The 17,655-nt window shown below is 48.8% G+C and overlaps 2 protein-coding genes across 2 annotated transcripts; one reads left to right on the top strand and one right to left on the bottom strand.

Moving 5' to 3' along the window:
* The first annotated feature begins 19 nt into the window (after positions 1 to 19).
* PICK1 (protein interacting with PRKCA 1) lies at positions 20 to 9,432 on the top strand. Its single transcript, XM_041416839.1, has 13 exons — positions 20 to 255; positions 726 to 817; positions 1,388 to 1,499; positions 1,937 to 2,065; positions 2,186 to 2,252; positions 3,511 to 3,600; positions 4,019 to 4,072; positions 4,187 to 4,249; positions 4,622 to 4,755; positions 5,520 to 5,612; positions 6,450 to 6,500; positions 7,741 to 7,885; positions 8,146 to 9,432. Exons 2-13 carry the CDS (start codon positions 777 to 779, stop codon positions 8,385 to 8,387), a joined length of 1,221 nt encoding a protein of 406 aa, XP_041272773.1. The 5' UTR covers positions 20 to 255; positions 726 to 776; the 3' UTR covers positions 8,388 to 9,432.
* A 2,175-nt stretch (positions 9,433 to 11,607) lies between these two features.
* Positions 11,608 to 17,306, bottom strand: SLC16A8 (solute carrier family 16 member 8). The gene is made up of 4 exons (XM_041416783.1): positions 17,020 to 17,306; positions 16,385 to 16,528; positions 14,957 to 15,820; positions 11,608 to 12,369 (listed from the first exon to the last, which is right to left on the bottom strand). The coding sequence occupies exons 1-4, from the start codon at positions 17,246 to 17,248 to the stop codon at positions 11,978 to 11,980; spliced, it is 1,629 nt and encodes a 542-aa protein (XP_041272717.1). The 5' UTR covers positions 17,249 to 17,306; the 3' UTR covers positions 11,608 to 11,977.
* Between the last annotated feature and the right edge of the window lie 349 nt (positions 17,307 to 17,655).

Raw genomic sequence — 17,655 nt, 5'->3', positions numbered from 1 at the left:
CCGGGGCTGGGGCTGGGGCTGTGCTCGCCCGCTGCCCGGCCCTGCCCGCTGCCCTGCCCTGCCCTGCCCTGAGCCCCTGCCCGGCCCCGCCTGGGGGCTGCGGCACGCTGAGCTGCCGGTGAAGCCCTGGTCCCAAAGGGTCGGTGTGGTGGAGGCGAGCACCCTCACGGCGTCGCCGTGCCGTGGGTGCTGCCGAAGGGTGGGCGGAAGCCACACGTGCCAGCTAATTGGTGCCCGAAATTAAATGGAAAGGAGGTTTGTGCGTGGGGAAATGATGAGGCTCTCGGTGGAGAGCTTGAGCACGGCCTGCCGAGACAGGCGGTGAGCGGCAGAAAGTGGCGTGACCTGCTGCGGAGTCGAGAAGGTGGAGATAAATGGGTGGTGGGTGCCGGGATCAAGCTGAGTGCCTCCAGCGGCCGTGGTGCAAGGTCGAGCGTGGGGAGAAGCAGCTTCGGGAAGGGGCCGCGTTTTGTTCCGTGCTTTGGAAGCGCAGCACGTGTGTCTGTCCTGGGTTTGGAGCGTGCAGCGCTCAAACTCGAGGGCTTCGTCCTGTCGCATGCACAGCAGAGAACCGGGGACACTTTTTCATCTTTTGATATGAGATCAGAGACCACAATGTGGCATTCCGGAACAAAAAGGAGATTGATAAAGGTGATAAGGTGGTTCTCTGTTTTTTCCTATTGCAATATTTCATTTATTTGGTTTATTCTGTTCTTTCTTCCCAGGGAGTTTGGAATAAGCAGCTTCAGACAAGCAGACTCCACTGAGCCAAAACAATGTTTGCAGATTTGGACTATGATATTGAGGAAGATAAGCTGTGAGTATTTCACTTATCTTTTCCTGGTGTTTCTTACAATAGAAGTAGGCTTTGCAGCTAAGGCCTAATGAGAGTTGATAAATTTACCTGTGTGTGACGCTGTGTGCTGAACATCAGCCTTCCTGTTCAGTGCTGATTTCTTGCTCCCTCTGGAAAGCAGGGATAAGGCATCACTGTGCTGGTGGACAAAGGAGAATATTTGTGTTGCTCTGCAGTGACTGCCCTGCATTTATCATAGAGCACTTGATTTGCATCACATTTATGCTGTGCAAGTTGTCCTCTTCAGCACTATGTGCAGGTGAAACACTAAAGCATGATAGTGTTTCCTCAGTGCCTGGCCACAGATGAGGGTGTCTCTTCCACATCTAATCCTTGCATGCAATCCCAAGAAAAAGATAGCGCTGAAGGTCTCCCTGCTGGCCCATGCTGATAGGCTCTGTGGCAGAGGTGAGGGAATGGATTCAGATGTGCAGTGTCCATGATGTTTCCCATTTGTACTGACTCAGATACCAGGGTTGCTTCATATGCAGGCAGCTCTGCCTGTGTTCAGTTATTCCTTTCTCTTTGTAGGGGCATCCCCACTGTACCTGGGACAGTGACCCTGAAGAAGGACTCTCAGAACCTGATTGGGATCAGCATTGGAGGAGGAGCACAGTACTGCCCCTGTCTCTACATCGTCCAGGTGGACACCTGGGGAGGAAAAATAAGCCATCTTTTTAAAACAGGGTTGGCCTGAGAGATGGGAAGTGTGGAAAGAGAGCCCTATGCTGTTTGTTTTTCTCAAAGTGGGAGATGACATCTCATTTTTCAGTGAAAAGATTTCCTTAGTAGGTGTGGGAAAATTAAATTAAAACTACTAGAATTATCCTTCTCCTTGGAGAGATGTTAGAATTCACAGGGGAAGAGTGTGACACTCCCAACACCAGGAAATCCGGTGCTCAAGGAGGCACATCCTAGGGGCAAGAACTTCCTGAGGGAACAAGATGATCAGCCCACTTCTTGGTTTGGAAGGGGGGAAAACTGCAGCTCCACCATGGACAAAGCAGAAGTGAATGAAGTGGGAGGAAGGCAGCTGTTTGTCCCTTCTCCTGCCTGCAGACCGCCTGTGCTCTGCCTTAGGTGTTCGACAACACTCCAGCAGCCTTGGACGGCACCGTGGCGGCCGGGGATGAAATCACCGGAGTCAACGGGAAATCCGTCAAAGGGAAGACCAAAGTGGAGGTGGCCAAGATGATACAGATGGTAAAGGTGAGAGGTAGGAGGGGGCCGCTGGAGCTTCTGGGTCATAGCTGGCAGCTTATTGTCTTTGGGTAAAGGGAGCCGCTGCTGCCTGCTCCCAGCACAGTTTGGGGTTTGCTCTTTCTGCAGGGAGAAGTGACAATACACTACAACAAGCTTCAGGCTGACCCGAAGCAGGGCAAGTCTTTGGATATTGGTAAGACTGGTTGCTTTCTCCATAGGGTGTTAAAATGATGCAGAAGCATGAAAGATTGGTCCCAGCTAAAACCAAATCTGTTTCCTTTCTTGCTCTTAACTCAGTCGTTTTCAAAGAGAGTTACAGGTTTAAAAAAAAAATCCTTCCCTGACATTTTGAAATAGGCTTGAAAGTTAAATCAAGATTTAATTGTTGTTGTGGGAGGCTTGTTTTTCTGTGCTGTGTTTAGCATGGATGATGAATGTCAACTGCATAATAATTTAATTAATTTATTTTTAATAAGTGTAAGTTAGGCTGACCTGTTCTGAGATATACACAGAAATGTGTCAGTTGAAAGGCATTGATGGTGATTTCTAACCATGGAGAACAGTGATGAAATACCTATCTATGCTGAGTTTTGTATAAACATAAATTTTATGGGAGACAGGAGAGCCTTTATTGCTGAAACAAAGTGTCTGGTTTTGAACTAAGCCTACACAGCTGTCTCCTTTATATGGTCTGCCTTTCTCACTTTCAGCAAAATGTATCCGTTCTCTTTGCTCTCATTTATTTTCCTGGTGATTATGGTGCTAATAAATTGACAGGAGTTCTGGAAAATCGTGAATAGTGAGATGGATTTCTGGGAAAACAGAAGTGTGATGAGAATATGGTATTTTCCAGAACACTGTGGCTTCAGCTGAGTTCTTGGGATCTGCAGGCAAGGCAGCCTGTAAATAAAGGTGACTGAGTCATCTGGTTCCAAGAAGGGCATAGATGTTGCTAGTAATTTGTGGGGTTTGACCACCAAAGGCAGAAATTCCATCAAGAAGTGACAAAAGGGTTTAACTAGGATTCAAAAGGGAAAAGTAAGGGAAGAGACAACACTGAGCATCAAGTCCTGATTGTCTTTCAGCCTCATTACTTCAGCTGAAATAATACAGCAGGTAGCATAAGCAAAGTTTAGTTCCAAATATCAAGATAAGCGCTTCGCTTACAGCAAAGTGATTGACTGGGACAATCTTCCAAAAGAATTGCTGGAGCACTGTTGATTGAAATGTTTAGGATGTGAGAGCAGAGCATATGGGCAAGTTAGAAAACTCATTATGCATGGCTGGACCAGAGTACCCTGTTTCTACAATATTCTTTCTTCTTGCTGCCTCAACACTGAGTTAAGTGCAGTTAATCCAGTGCTTGGAAAACCAGTGAAATGTGCTGGTGAGCTTTTCATGCCCATGGAAGTGACCCTGATGCTGGTTTGTGACTTTGTTTTGGCCTTTAGTGTTGAAGAAGGTAAAGCACCGGCTGGTAGAGAACATGAGCTCGGGGACAGCAGATGCTCTGGGGTTAAGCCGAGCCATACTTTGCAATGGTAGGTATTGTCCAGGAGGACATCTTCCTAATGGAATGCTTACTCTCCTGTATTTGCCTGCTTTTTATTGTTCCTTGCATGGTCCACATTCTTTTCTTCTCTGCCTTGCTGTTGTGATTGTCTCTGCCCTTCCTGAGTGATACAGCCTGTCCTTGTGGCCACTTAAATGTTATCTCAGGTCAGATTAATTTAAAGCAGGGACCAACTTAGTGAATGCTAATAGATGATGACCCCACGGTATAAAATAAGTTTGCATAATTTTAAAAGCTGCTCATCTTGTATCACAGGACAGGCATTAAGGGATGAGGGAAATTTGAACCAAATAAATGAAACTGGTGTTTTTCCACGTAGTCAGGTCTTAACCATGTCCTGAATGTGACTGTTATAATTCTGTATTCTGATACTTGTTTCTATTTAGATGGACTAGTGAAGAGATTAGAGGAGCTGGAGAGGACTGCAGAGTTATACAAAGGTAAACTGGTATTCCATCAGACAGCCATGCAATCTGGGACACAGATGGAGAGAAGGATGCCTCCATTATGTTTCAGTGAAGTGACTTAAATGTTTTTTCTGGCTTCCATCACAGGCTTGACAGAGCACACCAAGAGTCTTCTCAGGGCTTTCTTTGAGCTATCTCAGACACACAGAGGTAAAGAATCTTGAGCAAAGGGAGCAGAGATCTTTGACCTTCAGTTTCAGGAGTTTTTGTCAGTACTTAGATGTGTGATTCCCTCACTCAAAGAAAACTATGAGTTGCAGAAATGAGCTGTGAAGGACTGCTCTTCTGTATTACCAGTCATGGTGCTAACACAGGCCCCATCCTTCACATAAGACATTGGGGAAATGCCCTGCCAAACTCTGGTCTTTAGGGAATGTGTAACTTACCTTTACTATTTCCCACATGTAGCATCATCCCACAGTTCATTGTAAGGTTATGGGAGGGACTTCTAATACTGGAGACAAGGTTTTTCTCAGGGTTCACCTCTTTATTGATCTGTCTGTATTTATTCTGCTCATGCAGCATTTGGAGATGTTTTCTCTGTCATTGGTGTACGGGAACCACAACCAGCTGCCAGTGAAGCCTTTGTGAAATTTGCTGATGCCCATCGCAACATTGAGAAATTTGGGATTCACCTTCTGAAAACAATTAAGCCGGTAAAGAATTTAACCATAGGAGTAAAGGGTTTGGAGAAGAGGGGAATCTAGAAAGACAGAAGCCTCTCTTTAAAGGTGTGGTCTTAAAAGTTAATTCATTGAGGGAAGAAGGATCCTTTCTGCTTTCCTTCAGGGAATTCTCTTCATAATGAAAAGAACCTGAGAGGTAACATAATGAATATATCAACCTTGTTCCTATGACTTCTGCATATGGGTATATTCCTCTCCTTTTGGGGATGAGGGAGTAGTCTCACTGACCAGTGTAGTACCTGATATTGGTATCCATAACTGCATTGTGTCACTAAAAGAGTTCAGACAAGCAACGCAGGAACAATGTAAGAATTTCAATCAATACATTTGCGTGAGAGTCTCCAGGGGATCTCTGCACTTAGTTTAGCAAAGGGAGAATTTAAGTGTTGATTTGGGCACTACTTTCGGTGCTGTGTTGGACGGACGATGCTGGGTCATGAAACTTTGAATGAGGGAGGGCTGTTTCCAGGATTAGCTGAAAATAAAACAAGTCAGAAGCAGATGAATCCAGGCTAGGAGTGAGGCTGGCATTTCTAGCACTGGAGCCACTTGCCAGTGACTGTAAAGGAGGCTCTAACCATTCTGAGCCGTAATCAAACATTTTCTTTCGAATATGCTGGAGTTCAAAGAAGTGTTTTGAGGCAGCCTCATGACCTGTGCTAGGTAAAAGGTTGCACTTGAATTGCAGTCATGCTTTTTAGTCTTTATTCAGCAAGTGGGTGTTTCTTTTGCAGATGCTCACTGACTTGAATACCTATCTGAATAAAGCCATTCCTGACACGAGGCTGACTATCAAAAAATACCTGGATGTCAAGTTTGAATATTTGGTGAGCTGCTTGGTTTTTCTGGTTGTTTCCCCCCCCGCCAAGTGCTGGTTGAAATTAAGCTTCATAGAATCATCCTGGAAATCACATCTAGCCTATATGATCACATATCCATCCTTCCATAATCCATGAGAAAATGCCCTGTTTTTTCTAGTTCTTTGTTTACTGCCAGATTACTCAGGCTCAGACACATGTTTTTAACTTAACACTTTTCAATGGTAAGAAAGATCTTACAGTACCCACATGACTTATTTTCTACATGGTCAGAATTATTTCCTGATTTATTTCTAAAGAGTTCCTCTGCAGCTTAGGCTCTTGAACTCCTCTAAAAACTCCCCATCCATATTTTTCAGGTAATTTTGGCCACACTTTCTTGAGTCAAAGTAAACAACTGTCAAGTTATATTTGCTGTAATTTAGACCTTGCCCTTTTTTTATCTCCTTCATTCCACTCAGCCCTTGTTTTCTACCCAAAAAGGGTAAGGTTGCTCAGTGCACCTGTAATTGAAGGAATCTGTTTGCTTTTACCTGTTGAGAGAAGTAGTTGGAGCTGCAGTCCTAAGGCAAGAGAATATGGCAGAATCTCTTCCTACATCAATCCTTCCTGCAATTAATATTTTTGTTCCCCTTCTTATTTATTCCCATGTCATACTTTTCTTGTATTGTCTTTTCCCAAAGAGTAGATCAACACTGGATTTTTCCCACTGTGCTTTCTTCAGTCTGCCTCCTAAGAAAGGCTTGGAATGGTGCAACCTCATGGGTAATGGTGATAATGAAGTTGTTTCTAATTTTTAATAGTTCCTTCCTGTTTTGCTTTTTTTTAATCTTTAATTCTGCGAAGTCTTACTGCCTGAAAGTCAAAGAGATGGATGATGAAGAGTACAGCTGCATTGTGAGTATCATACAATTGCAAAAGCACCCCTGTGTCTGTCAGCACCTAAACTAGTGAATGCATCTTAAGGAATTACATACATTTATTCTTAATGTATTAGAAATAGAGGATCCTTAAATGCTACCTGGGAAGCACTGCAGCTTGTTTGCTCAGTGGTTGCCTTTCTCAGTGTTTAAGTACTATTAGGTTATGTAAGGAGGATTAAGGTGTTATCTTCACAGATTCCATTTGTGTGTAGTGTACAGCTTATCATTAATTCTGGACTTGTTTCTTAGAAATGGAGATTTAGCTTCTCTGTACCAAAATGCATGTGAAGCTGCATTTATAAGTGAAGGAAATTGATTAAAGGATATCTCTTAACAACAGGGGATTTATAGTTTAGAGTTTTAGGACTTTAATCCTTAACAGCTCTGTTTAAAATAGCTAAAGGTATCCCATAAATTCCAGTTTCCCTGCATAAAATAACATCTTTTTTTATCCTCAGTATCACACTCAGAGCAGGCATTTGATTTCTTGGAATGCCTAGTTTCCAAGTGTCAGGAAGGAACCAAACTCCTAACACAATTTTTCATGATATGTTTCCTTCTAAATCCCAGTCTTTCCCAGCAGAGCGACACTTTTGGGTTTTGGCACGTGCAGTGTGTGCTGAGGAGCCGTAGTCTTGTCTCACGGATTTTTCTGTATGTTGTGGTTACAGGTGCAAGGGAAGGATGCTTCACTGCTGACAGAGCTAACCCCTTCCCAGACTTTTGCAGGACAATGTATAGGTCCCTCCCTGTTGGTTTCCAGCATTGTGTCTGGGTGGTTGTAGATACCAGAGAGTTCCTTGAATAGATATGTAATTCATTATGCAATCCATTCAGGGAAAACCTTACAGAGGAGGGCAGAATTTTTGTGTGCTTGATATAAACTCATTCTTAATGCTTGTCTTACTAGTCCAGGTAAGAAGCCATGCCACCTCTCCATGCTGTGCTGAAAGGTGCCTGTCCTTTTGCATTTGCTTAGTAGTGATGCTTTTCTTTACCATGCTTGGTGTGTGTTTGGCCTTCAAAGTGGCCCCACTGACTGCCAGTTTTTGACACGGCTCAGTGTGCCTCCTGGTTCCTGCTTCCTGACAGCAGTTCCAGTGTGCCTGAGAGGTCTGTGATAACCCAAGGTCATTGTGAGTCCACACTGGTAGGCAGACTCGTGTGCAAGCACTGCTGTGGGAGTCTCTAAAATGGCACTGTGATTTTGGCAGGCTCTGGGTGAGCCTCTCTACCGGGTCAGCACTGGGAACTACGAGTACCGCCTCATCCTGCGCTGCCGGCAGGAGGCTCGCACGCGCTTCGCCAAGATGAGGAAGGACGTGCTAGAGAAAATAGAGCTCCTGGACCAGAAACATGGTGAGTGCCACTGCTGAGTTCAGCAGACGTGACTTTGGACTTTGTGCTCCTCCTTTGTCCCAGCTCAGAAGACAGCTCCGTTCTTCTTTGCTGAAGAACTCCATTGTGGCTGTACCCGAGACGTCAGCCCTGAGGGGCCAAAAGGGATTAATGTGTAGGAGATGGTATCTAACACTGGTAAGGGCGGCTTGATCACAGCCTTCACACTGTTTGGGAAGGAAATTTTTACACTTTTTCCCCCCAACATGTCTCCACTACAGTGCAGGACATCGTGTTCCAGCTCCAGCGTTTTGTCTCCACGATGTCCAAGTACTACGACGACTGCTACGCCGTGCTCCGGGACGCCGATGTCTTCCCCATCGAGGTGGACCTCGCCCGCACCACTCTCAGCTATGGGCAGAAGGACACGTACACAGATGGGGCGGAAGAAGAAGGAGAAAGTGAGAGAGAGGGTAGCGGGAGGGAGGATGCAAATGGAGAGAAGCTCATTGATGACGCCTGAGTGTGTCAGCATGGCCAGAGGGAGGACTTTGCAGCCTTATGAAAACATGTATTTCACGTGGCCATTCATCCTCTGCGATTTGTCTGTGTGTCCAGCCTGGGATTCCTCCTCTGCTTTGGGTGGGGTAGCTGGTTGGATTGGGACCAACCTCTGCTTTCCTCTCTTTTCCTTTGCTTGTTTGCCTGGATAATTGTTTTTTGCCCCTGGAGACTTCTGCTACCCAACCTGGGTACTGAGCTGTGGGGAGGAAAAGCCACTCCAGAACTGCTATGTGTCCCTGTGCAGGCAGGACTCTGCTGAGCACATGGGCAGCACCGCTCCTCTCTGGCACATGGAAGCTGGTTAAGGGTTTGGAGGTGGTTACAAATGGTGAGAACAGCCTCCTTCCATCCTCCCCTTTTGCTGTGGGGTAGTGTTAGCATCACTGCTTGCTGTCATCAAGCTCCTTCGAGCATCCACCTTAGGACTGTGATGGAAATACCCCATCTTTAAAATAGAAAGGAGACACAAGCCCTTGTGGAGAGAGGAAGAGGCTTTGGGATTTTTTTAGTATGAAGAATGACTAGTGTGCTCTCCTCTCTGCACAACTATTTTGTGCTGCCTCTGGGCCAGCCAGCAGCAGTACCTTTCCTCCCATTCCCTAGCACAAGGGAAGGGGGAAAAGGAAAGCTGAGGTAAGTGAGAGTGCTTCTTTCCTCCTTCCTTTTCTCTTCTCCTCCCTCCATCTCTGTGGGCCAATCCCAGATGCAGATGGCACTTTATCTGTTAGTGGGCAGCACAAACACCAGGAGTGGTGGTGTTCTTGGGCCAGGGGTTTTGTCTTCTCTGTCATTACATTCTAGTGGTCGTGGGAGAAGTTATTTAAGTGCATTAATTTATGATCAAGATTTTTTTTTTGGATTTGTGTTTCTCTTTGATTGTTTTTGGAGCTTCTTCATCTCTGTGGGTGCCTGGAAAAAAGCCATCCATGGTCAAGCTGCTCTGGAGAATTTAAACAGACTGGTGTAGTGACTATTGTCTGTAATAAAGAAATATTGACATTTCATTTCATGTCCTTCATGCCTTTCTATGAAATGTTTGTTTGCTTATCTTCCACTGGTTTTAATCTTAATCTGTAATCTTGGGAAGATGGGTGTCATGTGCTGGCCATTTTTGTCTTCTCATACTGGTGCACAATCTCTACACCAACCTGTGGTGGTCAGTGCAGTGCAGATTTCCAGAGGAAGAGAGTTACAAACGCTGTAGCAAGGCCAGTTCTCCAGCAATACCAGCTTCTCTGCATTTTTGCTTCCCAGGGGAACACCAGTCTTGTGTGGTGCCTCAGTCCCGCCAGGGTGGCATCTCTGTCCCTCTCCAGGGCCAGCTTCCCCACACATCTCAGCTGTTGCATCACAAGCTTCAGCTGATGCTTAAGCCCCTGATCCTCTTTCAGGGTTGTTTGTTGGGCCAAAACACAAAGCAGTTGAGGGGGAACTGAAAATGCTTCAGCAGAGTCTGCCTGAAAGCCATTGAAACCAAGTGTAAAGCAGCATAGCTGGGTTTTTTATGAAGAGGTCTGGGAATCTTGCAGCACTGTCTGTAGTGAGATCTCATACCCTGAGGGCTGTTATTTGCTTTTGTGAAAATAATTTAAGAGTGGGAGGCTTAGTGGGAAATGTTGGCTTGTGACAAGGAAACAGAGGGAACCTTGTTCTAGTGACCGGCCTGGCTGACAAGGGCAGTTGTTTTCATGCTGTGGACCTTGGACCTCTGGGAAGTTGTGAGCCCTTTCTTGGAGGGCATACTAGTGAATAAGGGAAAACCAGCCTGGGGTTACTGGGGAAAGAGCTGCAGAGCAGCTTGGTCAAGCAGAAACAGCGATCTTTCCTTGCTGGGAAGGAAAACATGCTTTGAGGGCACTGGATGAGTGCCTGCAGGGCCCCAGCACCCTTGCTGCTGCTCTCATTCTCCCAGAGCTTTGCATGTGGGGTTTGGTATGGGGTTTAGTCTTGTTTGGGATATTTCTAAGGGAGTTTAAGTAGGAAAAAGCCCAAAGTCACCACTATGACTAGCTCAATATCAGATCTAACAGTGGTGTTAGCTATGGTGGGACAGAGTACAGCCTCATGGGGTTTACCTTCTCCTCTCCAATTTCCAGTTCTTCTGTCTCTTCTTAAACTGATATTCTTCAACAGCTTCATCTTGCTCATCATTTACTGCTGGTTTTTGTTTGGGAGCACCTAGAATGAAACCCTTTCCTTCATGTCCCCACTCCCCTGCTGTGTTTAAATGGCTTTATGGATCCTGCCAACTACCCATTAATTTGTAGTCAGTCTGGTCTGGAATGAAACACAATTTTTGGTGGCCCAACAAGCTGCCTTCCCTGTAGCCCTCTGCTTAGTTTTTGATCCCTTGTTATAGTGACAGGTTCCCCCAGGGTCTCTGAGGTGAAGCAGTTCAGGAAACCGGAAGAAAGAGCTTTGGCCAGGGGTGTTTATAAAAGATCCAGTCCTAAAGCAGATTAGAAGTGGTTTAAGCATGCTAGGGAAGGTTGTCCTCTCTGAATCTAGAAATCCACCACTGCAGCAGGGGGTGAGGGGGTCATGCCTGCTTTACCACGTGCTCCAACACCCTCGTTAGCGGCACCCGGGGACTGGGCTTGTCCTTCTGCCTTACCTTTGATTCCTTTATGTAAGGAGGTTTTCTCTATTTAAGAGGAAAACACAGGCACACCTGGTGCCATTCCTGCTCAGTGGATAATCGCTTGGGACACGGTTATTTACCTGTCTTGAAACCCCCGCCCCCACAGGGGCCAAGTTTTTCCCTTCACACGTCAACGGGACTCACTTGAGCCTAGCTAAAGCTGGCTTGGTGCTATTCCTGTCAGCGAGGCTCCGTGCTGCAGCTGCACACCTAATGGCATTAGCCTTTCTTAGGTGCCTTCTTCTTGTACCTCAGCAGCAGCGCTTCGCCACCTGGGGAAGCAGCATCAGGTGTCACTGCCCCAGCTTCACTGCCCACTAAAGATGTGCCAGGCAGAGGTGGCTGGAGCTGGTGGCCTCCTGGTTCGGCAGTGCCCGAGGGAGGTGTTGCAGAGAGCCTGGTGTCTGCCCCCATGGTGGTTGGTAGCTGTGAGTTACACCACCTCCTAAACACACTGCCAGTGAGACTGACACTATCCAGACCGTGGAAGTGGGGTGAAGGAAACACTGACACCAGAACAGAGCGTACCAGATCTGATTACAAAGAGTCTCTAATTGTTTGTGTTCTGTATTGTGACCATGCAGAAGGAAAAGGAGAGTCCTTGGCAGCCTCTTCTGAAGACTTTCTCCAGGGCTGGTTTGAAAGTGAGGAAAGACGATTATTATTTTTTTCTTTTTGGTGTTTGGGCTGCTCTGAGCCTGCGTTGTACCAGCATGGATGCAAGCATACGTATCACTGGGTGGGTTGTGGACATATGTACATAAGGACCAGCTATTCTTATACCTCTCCCACTTATTTCTTACATCTGCCTTTGTCCCAGCTTTCTGCTCCCTGCATCCCGCCTACCCTCCCATGCTGAGGTGCTTGCAAAGAAGGCCAGTTTTATACATCCCTGTTCTCTGCCCTGGCTAAAAACTGTCCCTCTCCACCCTCTGGTCAGCGTTACAGCCGTCTCGGGCCAACACCTCCCCATCCCCTGCGGGACAGCCGCCTCCCTCCCCTCTCTGCTCCTCTGCCACATGGTTGGCCTCCTCGCTGGCCACCACCACGGCGTTCTCAGTGCTGTGGGCCGGCTGGTGGTTGTTGCTGCTGTGCTCCTCGGCTTCCTGCACGTCGGACTCCGCTTCCTCGGTGTCGCTGCCCCCTCCTGCAGAGGGGTTGTTCTCGGGGGGAGGCTCCTTCTTCCCTCGGTTCAGGCAGCAGTAGCTGGCCACACCCAGGAAGAGGGCGGAGAGCACCACCTCTGAGCCCGCCAGGTAGAAGATCACCTCATAGTTCTTGAGAGCATCGACCAGGCGGCCTGATGGTTGGAGAAGAAATGAGATGGTTGGAGAAGACATGAGATGGTTAAAGTCAGCCTACGCACTCCTGCATGGACAACTCAGTGCAGGTGGGCAACACCTGCGTTTGGCTGAGGACCCATTCCTCAAGGGAGCAGCGAGAAGCCTGAATACCTAAAAATCACCCTGGGAAAGAGCCACACTGTACTTCTGGGAAAAGTACGGTGACAGTGCATGGTTGGTGTTTTCCCTTGTTTAGACAACCTTAAATAATTGTAACACCTTCATGATGGGCCATCTTCTAGTTGCCAAGGTGGGAAAAGCCTCTCATGATTTGGATTGGCCAGTCTCAGAAAAGAAAGTTTGAGAGGCATTGCTATGTCTTAAGCTATTATGTCAGGAAAACATTCTGAAGGGAAGAACAAATTTCTCTTTGGCAGAGAAATCCCTCTTGTTGGCCCACACCTGGTGATTTCTGTGCCAGAGATATTCTCAATCTATTTTCTGAATCCACTAGGGCTAGCCATGGAGGAAGAGTTCCCAGTCCTTGGTGCTGGGGAGCAGGAACAGCTGCCTTGCTGCTGTCAGGATGCAGCCGTGGAACCGCGCTCTTCATCCCGGTCTCGCATGCTCCCAAATGCACATGTGACCCCCAGTCCCTGCTGTGCTACAGAAACCAGCCCCAGGACACGCTGAGGTGCCTCCCGGAGCAGTCATGGGACAAATTCCTGGGCAGGTGAATGTGCCCCTGTTCCGCCAAGCCGGATGGCGAGCGAGGAGCCTGCGTGCCCCAGCGCGCGTGCGTGTGTGTGTGCGGCTTATCCTGTGCCAAACCCCCTCGGCCCCACAGAGCGGGAAGCAGCTCAGGAGGATTACACCAAACAAAGCCACTTTGTTCAACCCCCTTCTCCCAGCCGAGCACTGTTCTCCCCGAGTCCGAGCCGTCAGGATTGTCAGAGCGCTTGAGCTTCCTATGGCCCCCAACGCGACCTGGCTGCCCCCAGCACGGTTCTTCAGTGGCCCTGCACTGTCTGTGTGCCACTGTGCATGCACACAGCACCAAGGCACAGCTGAACTGAGGCAGGAGGGCTGAGACTCTTCATCCCGGTCTTGCATGCTCCCAAATGCACATGTGACCCCCAGTCCCTGCTGTGCTACAGAAACCAGCCCCAGGACACGCTGAGGTGCCTCCCGGAGCAGTCATGGGACAAATTCCTGGGCAGGTGAATGTGCCCCTGTTCCGCCAAGCCGGATGGCGAGCGAGGAGCCTGCGTGCCCCAGGGCGCGTGCGTGTGTGTGTGCGGCTTATCCTGTGCCAAACCCCCTCGGCCCCACAGAGCGGGAAGCAGCTCAGGAGGATTACACCAAACAAAGCCACTTTGTTCAACCCCCTTCTCCCAGCCGAGCACTGTTCTCCCCGAGTCCGAGCCGTCAGGATTGTCAGAGCGCTTGAGCTTCCTGCACCAGGGGGTCCTACGGCCCCCAACGCGACCTGGCTGCCCCCAGCACGGTTCTTCGGTGGCCCTGCACTGTCTGTGTGCCACTGTGCATGCACACAGCACCAAGGCACAGCTGAACTGAGGCAGGAGGGCTGAGAGATTCCCTTCTTAGCACCCCACTGGTGGGCCTTGCTCCTTAGGCAAGGTGCTGTTAAATCCCCCTCTTCCCCCAATGATCTCTCTGCAGCTGCCTCCAGACACATAGTTCTTGACCCTCCCTGGTCTGGGACTGCTGACTGCCCCACAGCTTATAAAGTGAGATATGAATTATTGTTAGCATTTAAGAGGTTCCTCTCTTGGCTGCCAAATTTTACTTGAGAACTGGTTGGAGTTGCTGAGGGTGGGCTTTACTCAGAACTGGTGGTTTGTGCTGAAGAAAAGACCACTCACACAAAGGTCTTCAATGATGGGCTTTAGCCTAGGTGTTACAGCTGAAGGAAGGGAGTGCAAGAAACAGCAGAGTGGTTCCTGCCTGGGGATTTTCCATAGTCTTGTCCCTGACTCTTCCTTGCAAATCAGGAAACTGCACTTTGTTTGGAAATAAGCCTTGGGCATGATTTGGCTTTCTCACATGTGATCAGACACTTAACATTAATCTACACCAACCTCCATTCAACAGCCTGTTTTGATGGGCTGTTTGTGGGGCATGGGCCTTGCCAGGGGCTGTGACCTAGACTAGACTGGCTGAAAAGCTGTGAGTGTCTTAATCCTCTTAGAAAAATTACCAGCAAATGCCTCAGGGGACTGTGCAAACTGTTTTGACTTGACTGACAGCAAAACACCTGTGCCTTGGAATTGGGATCAGAACAAATTGAGATCACTATTCACAGTGCCAATCAAAAGGCCATGGACACCAAGGAGAATTTGAGAGACGCTTGCTTTGTCCTAATGAAGACTCTCAAAGGTTTGTCTGCAGCATGTGCCTGACCCTATCCTTAACATGATTCTAAGAAACATTTGTAGTGAAGGCAGAGATCAGCTCTCAGCTTCTAGAGCAAATTTAAAGTTGAGAAATAGGGTCTTTCTTCAAGTGCAGTGTCTGTGCCCAGTACCTGCAATACAGTGGAGCAGTGGCAGCCAAACGAGTCACCTGCAGCAAGGCACCTACCTGCCGAGGGTGGGCCGATGAGCACGGCGAAAGCCTCGATGAGTAGGACCAGCCCGATGGCGCTGGAGAACTTCTGGGAGCCGACGATGGCCATCAGCACCTCGAACTGCAGTGCCCCCACCATGCCGTAGGAGATGCCGAAGAAGACGCAGAAGATGACCAGCCCCGTGTAGTTGCTCGCCCTGGCACTGCAGATGTCTGTCAAGCCGTTGAAGAGCATGGAGAAGCTGAACAGATATGCCACGTGAGGGCGGACCCACTTCAGCCCTGCCACCATGCCGCAGGCTGGGCGGGCAAAGATGTCTATGAAACCGATGATGGAGAGCAAGAACGCGGCCTCTGTGTCTGGAACGCCTGTGTCCTTGGCATAGTTGACCAGCAATATGGGGGGCACGAAGAGACCCAAGACCAGGATGAACTTTGAAATGGTGTAAATTATAAACCCTCGGTTGGAGAAGATACTAAAATCCAGAAGCTTCTTTCCTTTCTTGGGCTTCTTCTTGACTTTCTTGCCTTTCTTAGTTCCATCAGTGGTGCTGATTCCCTCCTCTGACTTCCCTCCTATGGGCAGCATCTCCTTGGCTTCATATTTGTCCTGAGCTTTGCCCATCTTCCTCTTCATGCCCATATCCAGGGGTCTCATGACTGCCCCACAAGTGCAGCAGTTAAGCAGAAGGCCCCCCATGATAAGGAACCCTCCTCGCCAGCCAAACTTCTCCAGCAGCACTTGCCCCAGTGGAGAGAGGGAGGAGAGGAAGACAGGGCTCCCAGCAGCAGCCAGTCCATTGGCGAGAGGCCGACGCTTGTCAAAGTAGGTGCCCAGCATGATCAGTGAGGGCTGGAAGTTCAATGCCATACCCAGACCTACATGGAAGTGAGAGCCAGGAGGGAGACACGGAGTGCAAGAGCATGAGATGTGTTTTGCAACAAGCTGAAAATTCCCCTCAGGCTATCCTAGTCCTGAAGTCCCATGATGGGATGAATGTGTTCCTCACAAGGCTCTGTGCCTTCATGTTGGTGGATTGCCCTTGCAGAGGATGAGCTAAACCAGCCTGTCCACCTGAAATGGGTTTGAATCAGGTAATTGTGCTCACACTTAGGCAGGACCTGAGCCTTGCACAGGAATTCTGCCTCTTTCCCCTGCCACTGTGTACTGATGCTGCCTACCGCAGTCACCACGATCACTGAGCACCACTTAGGTTTCTTCTGTCTCTCAGCCACAGGCCCTGGCTGTTTAGGCCCAGCAGATGCATCCCTCACAGGTGCAACTTTCAGGACTAGATGCCTCCCCTAGTGTGTGCAAATAAGCGAGGGAGACCTGATACTAGACATGGCAGGGAAAGGGAAATACACTAAGGGGAAATATGACATAGTCTTGGCTCTTCCCCTGGTAAGCCTGTGTTGCCCCCCAAATCCTGGGGCTCTCACCTGTCAGCACACCAGCTGTCAGATAAAGCTCAATGATATTGGTGGTAAAAGATGCCAGGATCATCCCAGCAGAAGCTAGCAGCCCGCCAATGAGCATCACAGGCCGGCAGCCAAACTGGTTCACCATGATGCTGCATACTGGCCCTAGGAGGAAGCAGAGGAGACAGAGTAGGTGACCAGGAGGAGACAGGACAACTGGGAAGGGGCAGGCAGCCCAAGCAGAGCTCTCAGGGAAGATGAAGCTGTAATGATGGAGCTCACTACTTGGCTGCTTAGCTACATATCTGTTGGGTCTGGCCAAGGAAGAGAGGCTGGTGGTGTGGAGGCTTCTGTTCTGCCCTGCCTTTGGACCCCTGTTCCCTGGCACTTGGTGTGATAAGAACAGCACTTCAGCAGCGGGAGCAAACCATATCAATTGTCTGGGATGGAGGTGGGGTGACTCCTGCTGGGCAGAGGAAACAGGGATATGAGATGCAGCACACTTCCAGAAGAGAAGTGGTAGGACAATTGTATTCTGCATCGTGGTTCATGACCAGGCCAGTGAGCATGAGGAGGGTCCATGGGGACATGGTCTGGGCACATGGCAGAGTGGGAAAGCTGTGAGTTGAGGAGGGGGAAGTGTGTCCAAGCATCACCTGTCCCATAGAGCATGGCCAGCATGATGGAAGAGATCCAGGCTGTGTCACTGTAGCCCACGTGGAAATCTTTCATCAGCTCCTTGAAGTAGACACTGACGGCTTTTGGGAAGGCATAGGAGAAGCCAGTGATGACAAAGCAGCCAAGGAGCACGATCCAGCCCCAGCCACCATCCGGGGGCTTCACAGGAGCCGGGAGTTGCCCTTCTTCTGGGTCAGGTCTCCCCATCTTCTAACCTAGGAATGGAAAGGCAGGCCGGGAGGAAGTAGGGCAACAGAGAGAGAGAAAGTCTGTTGGTGCTGCAAGAAGAGAAGAGCGGAGCAGCAAACATTTACTACAAGGTTTCTCTCCATGCCCACCATGGCTCATCAGGGGCCACAGCTACTCTTTGTACCCTGATCCTGCCAGGTGAGGTGAGATTGCTTTGGGGTGTGAGGTCATGCCTCAGCTGGGCAGAGGTGGGGAGCTCCCCCTGAGACAGGGCAGCCCAGAGCTCCATAACCCCTGGCCAAACACAGCTAAACGTTGTCACAGCTCCCAGATGAGCCCAGAGTGCTGCATCTGGTGCAGCATCAGGATCTGCAGCACCCCCCTTGCTTCATATCCAGCCTTGCCTAAAGATGGGGCGAGGCAAA

The sequence above is a fragment of the Onychostruthus taczanowskii genome, unplaced genomic scaffold (assembly GCF_017590055.1).
Source record: "Onychostruthus taczanowskii isolate IOZ18803 unplaced genomic scaffold, ASM1759005v1 scaffold53, whole genome shotgun sequence".
In the NCBI taxonomy this organism is placed as follows: Eukaryota; Metazoa; Chordata; class Aves; order Passeriformes; family Passeridae; genus Onychostruthus; species Onychostruthus taczanowskii.
Note: the sequence above shows the minus strand (reverse complement) of the source record. Positions and strands in the feature narration are given on the sequence as shown.

What these genes read in the sequence shown, in the direction of transcription:
- SLC16A8 (XM_041416783.1), bottom strand. Translation starts at nt 17,248, where the DNA reads ATGGGGAGACCTGACCCAGAAGAAGGGCAACTCCCGGCTCCTGTGAAG. An exon ending in GGCCATGCTCTATGGGACAG is followed by an intron (nt 16,529 to 17,019) that starts GTGATGCTTGGA and finishes GCTTCCTCCTAG; the next exon opens with GGCCAGTATGCAGCATCATG. An exon ending in CATCGGCCCACCCTCGGCAG is followed by an intron (nt 12,370 to 14,956) that starts GTAGGTGCCTTG and finishes TCCAACCATCAG; the next exon opens with GCCGCCTGGTCGATGCTCTC.
- PICK1 (XM_041416839.1), top strand. Translation starts at nt 777, where the DNA reads ATGTTTGCAGATTTGGACTATGATATTGAGGAAGATAAGCT. An exon ending in TTCTGAAAACAATTAAGCCG is followed by an intron (nt 4,756 to 5,519) that starts GTAAAGAATTTA and finishes TTTCTTTTGCAG; the next exon opens with ATGCTCACTGACTTGAATAC. An exon ending in GCTCCTGGACCAGAAACATG is followed by an intron (nt 7,886 to 8,145) that starts GTGAGTGCCACT and finishes TCTCCACTACAG; the next exon opens with TGCAGGACATCGTGTTCCAG.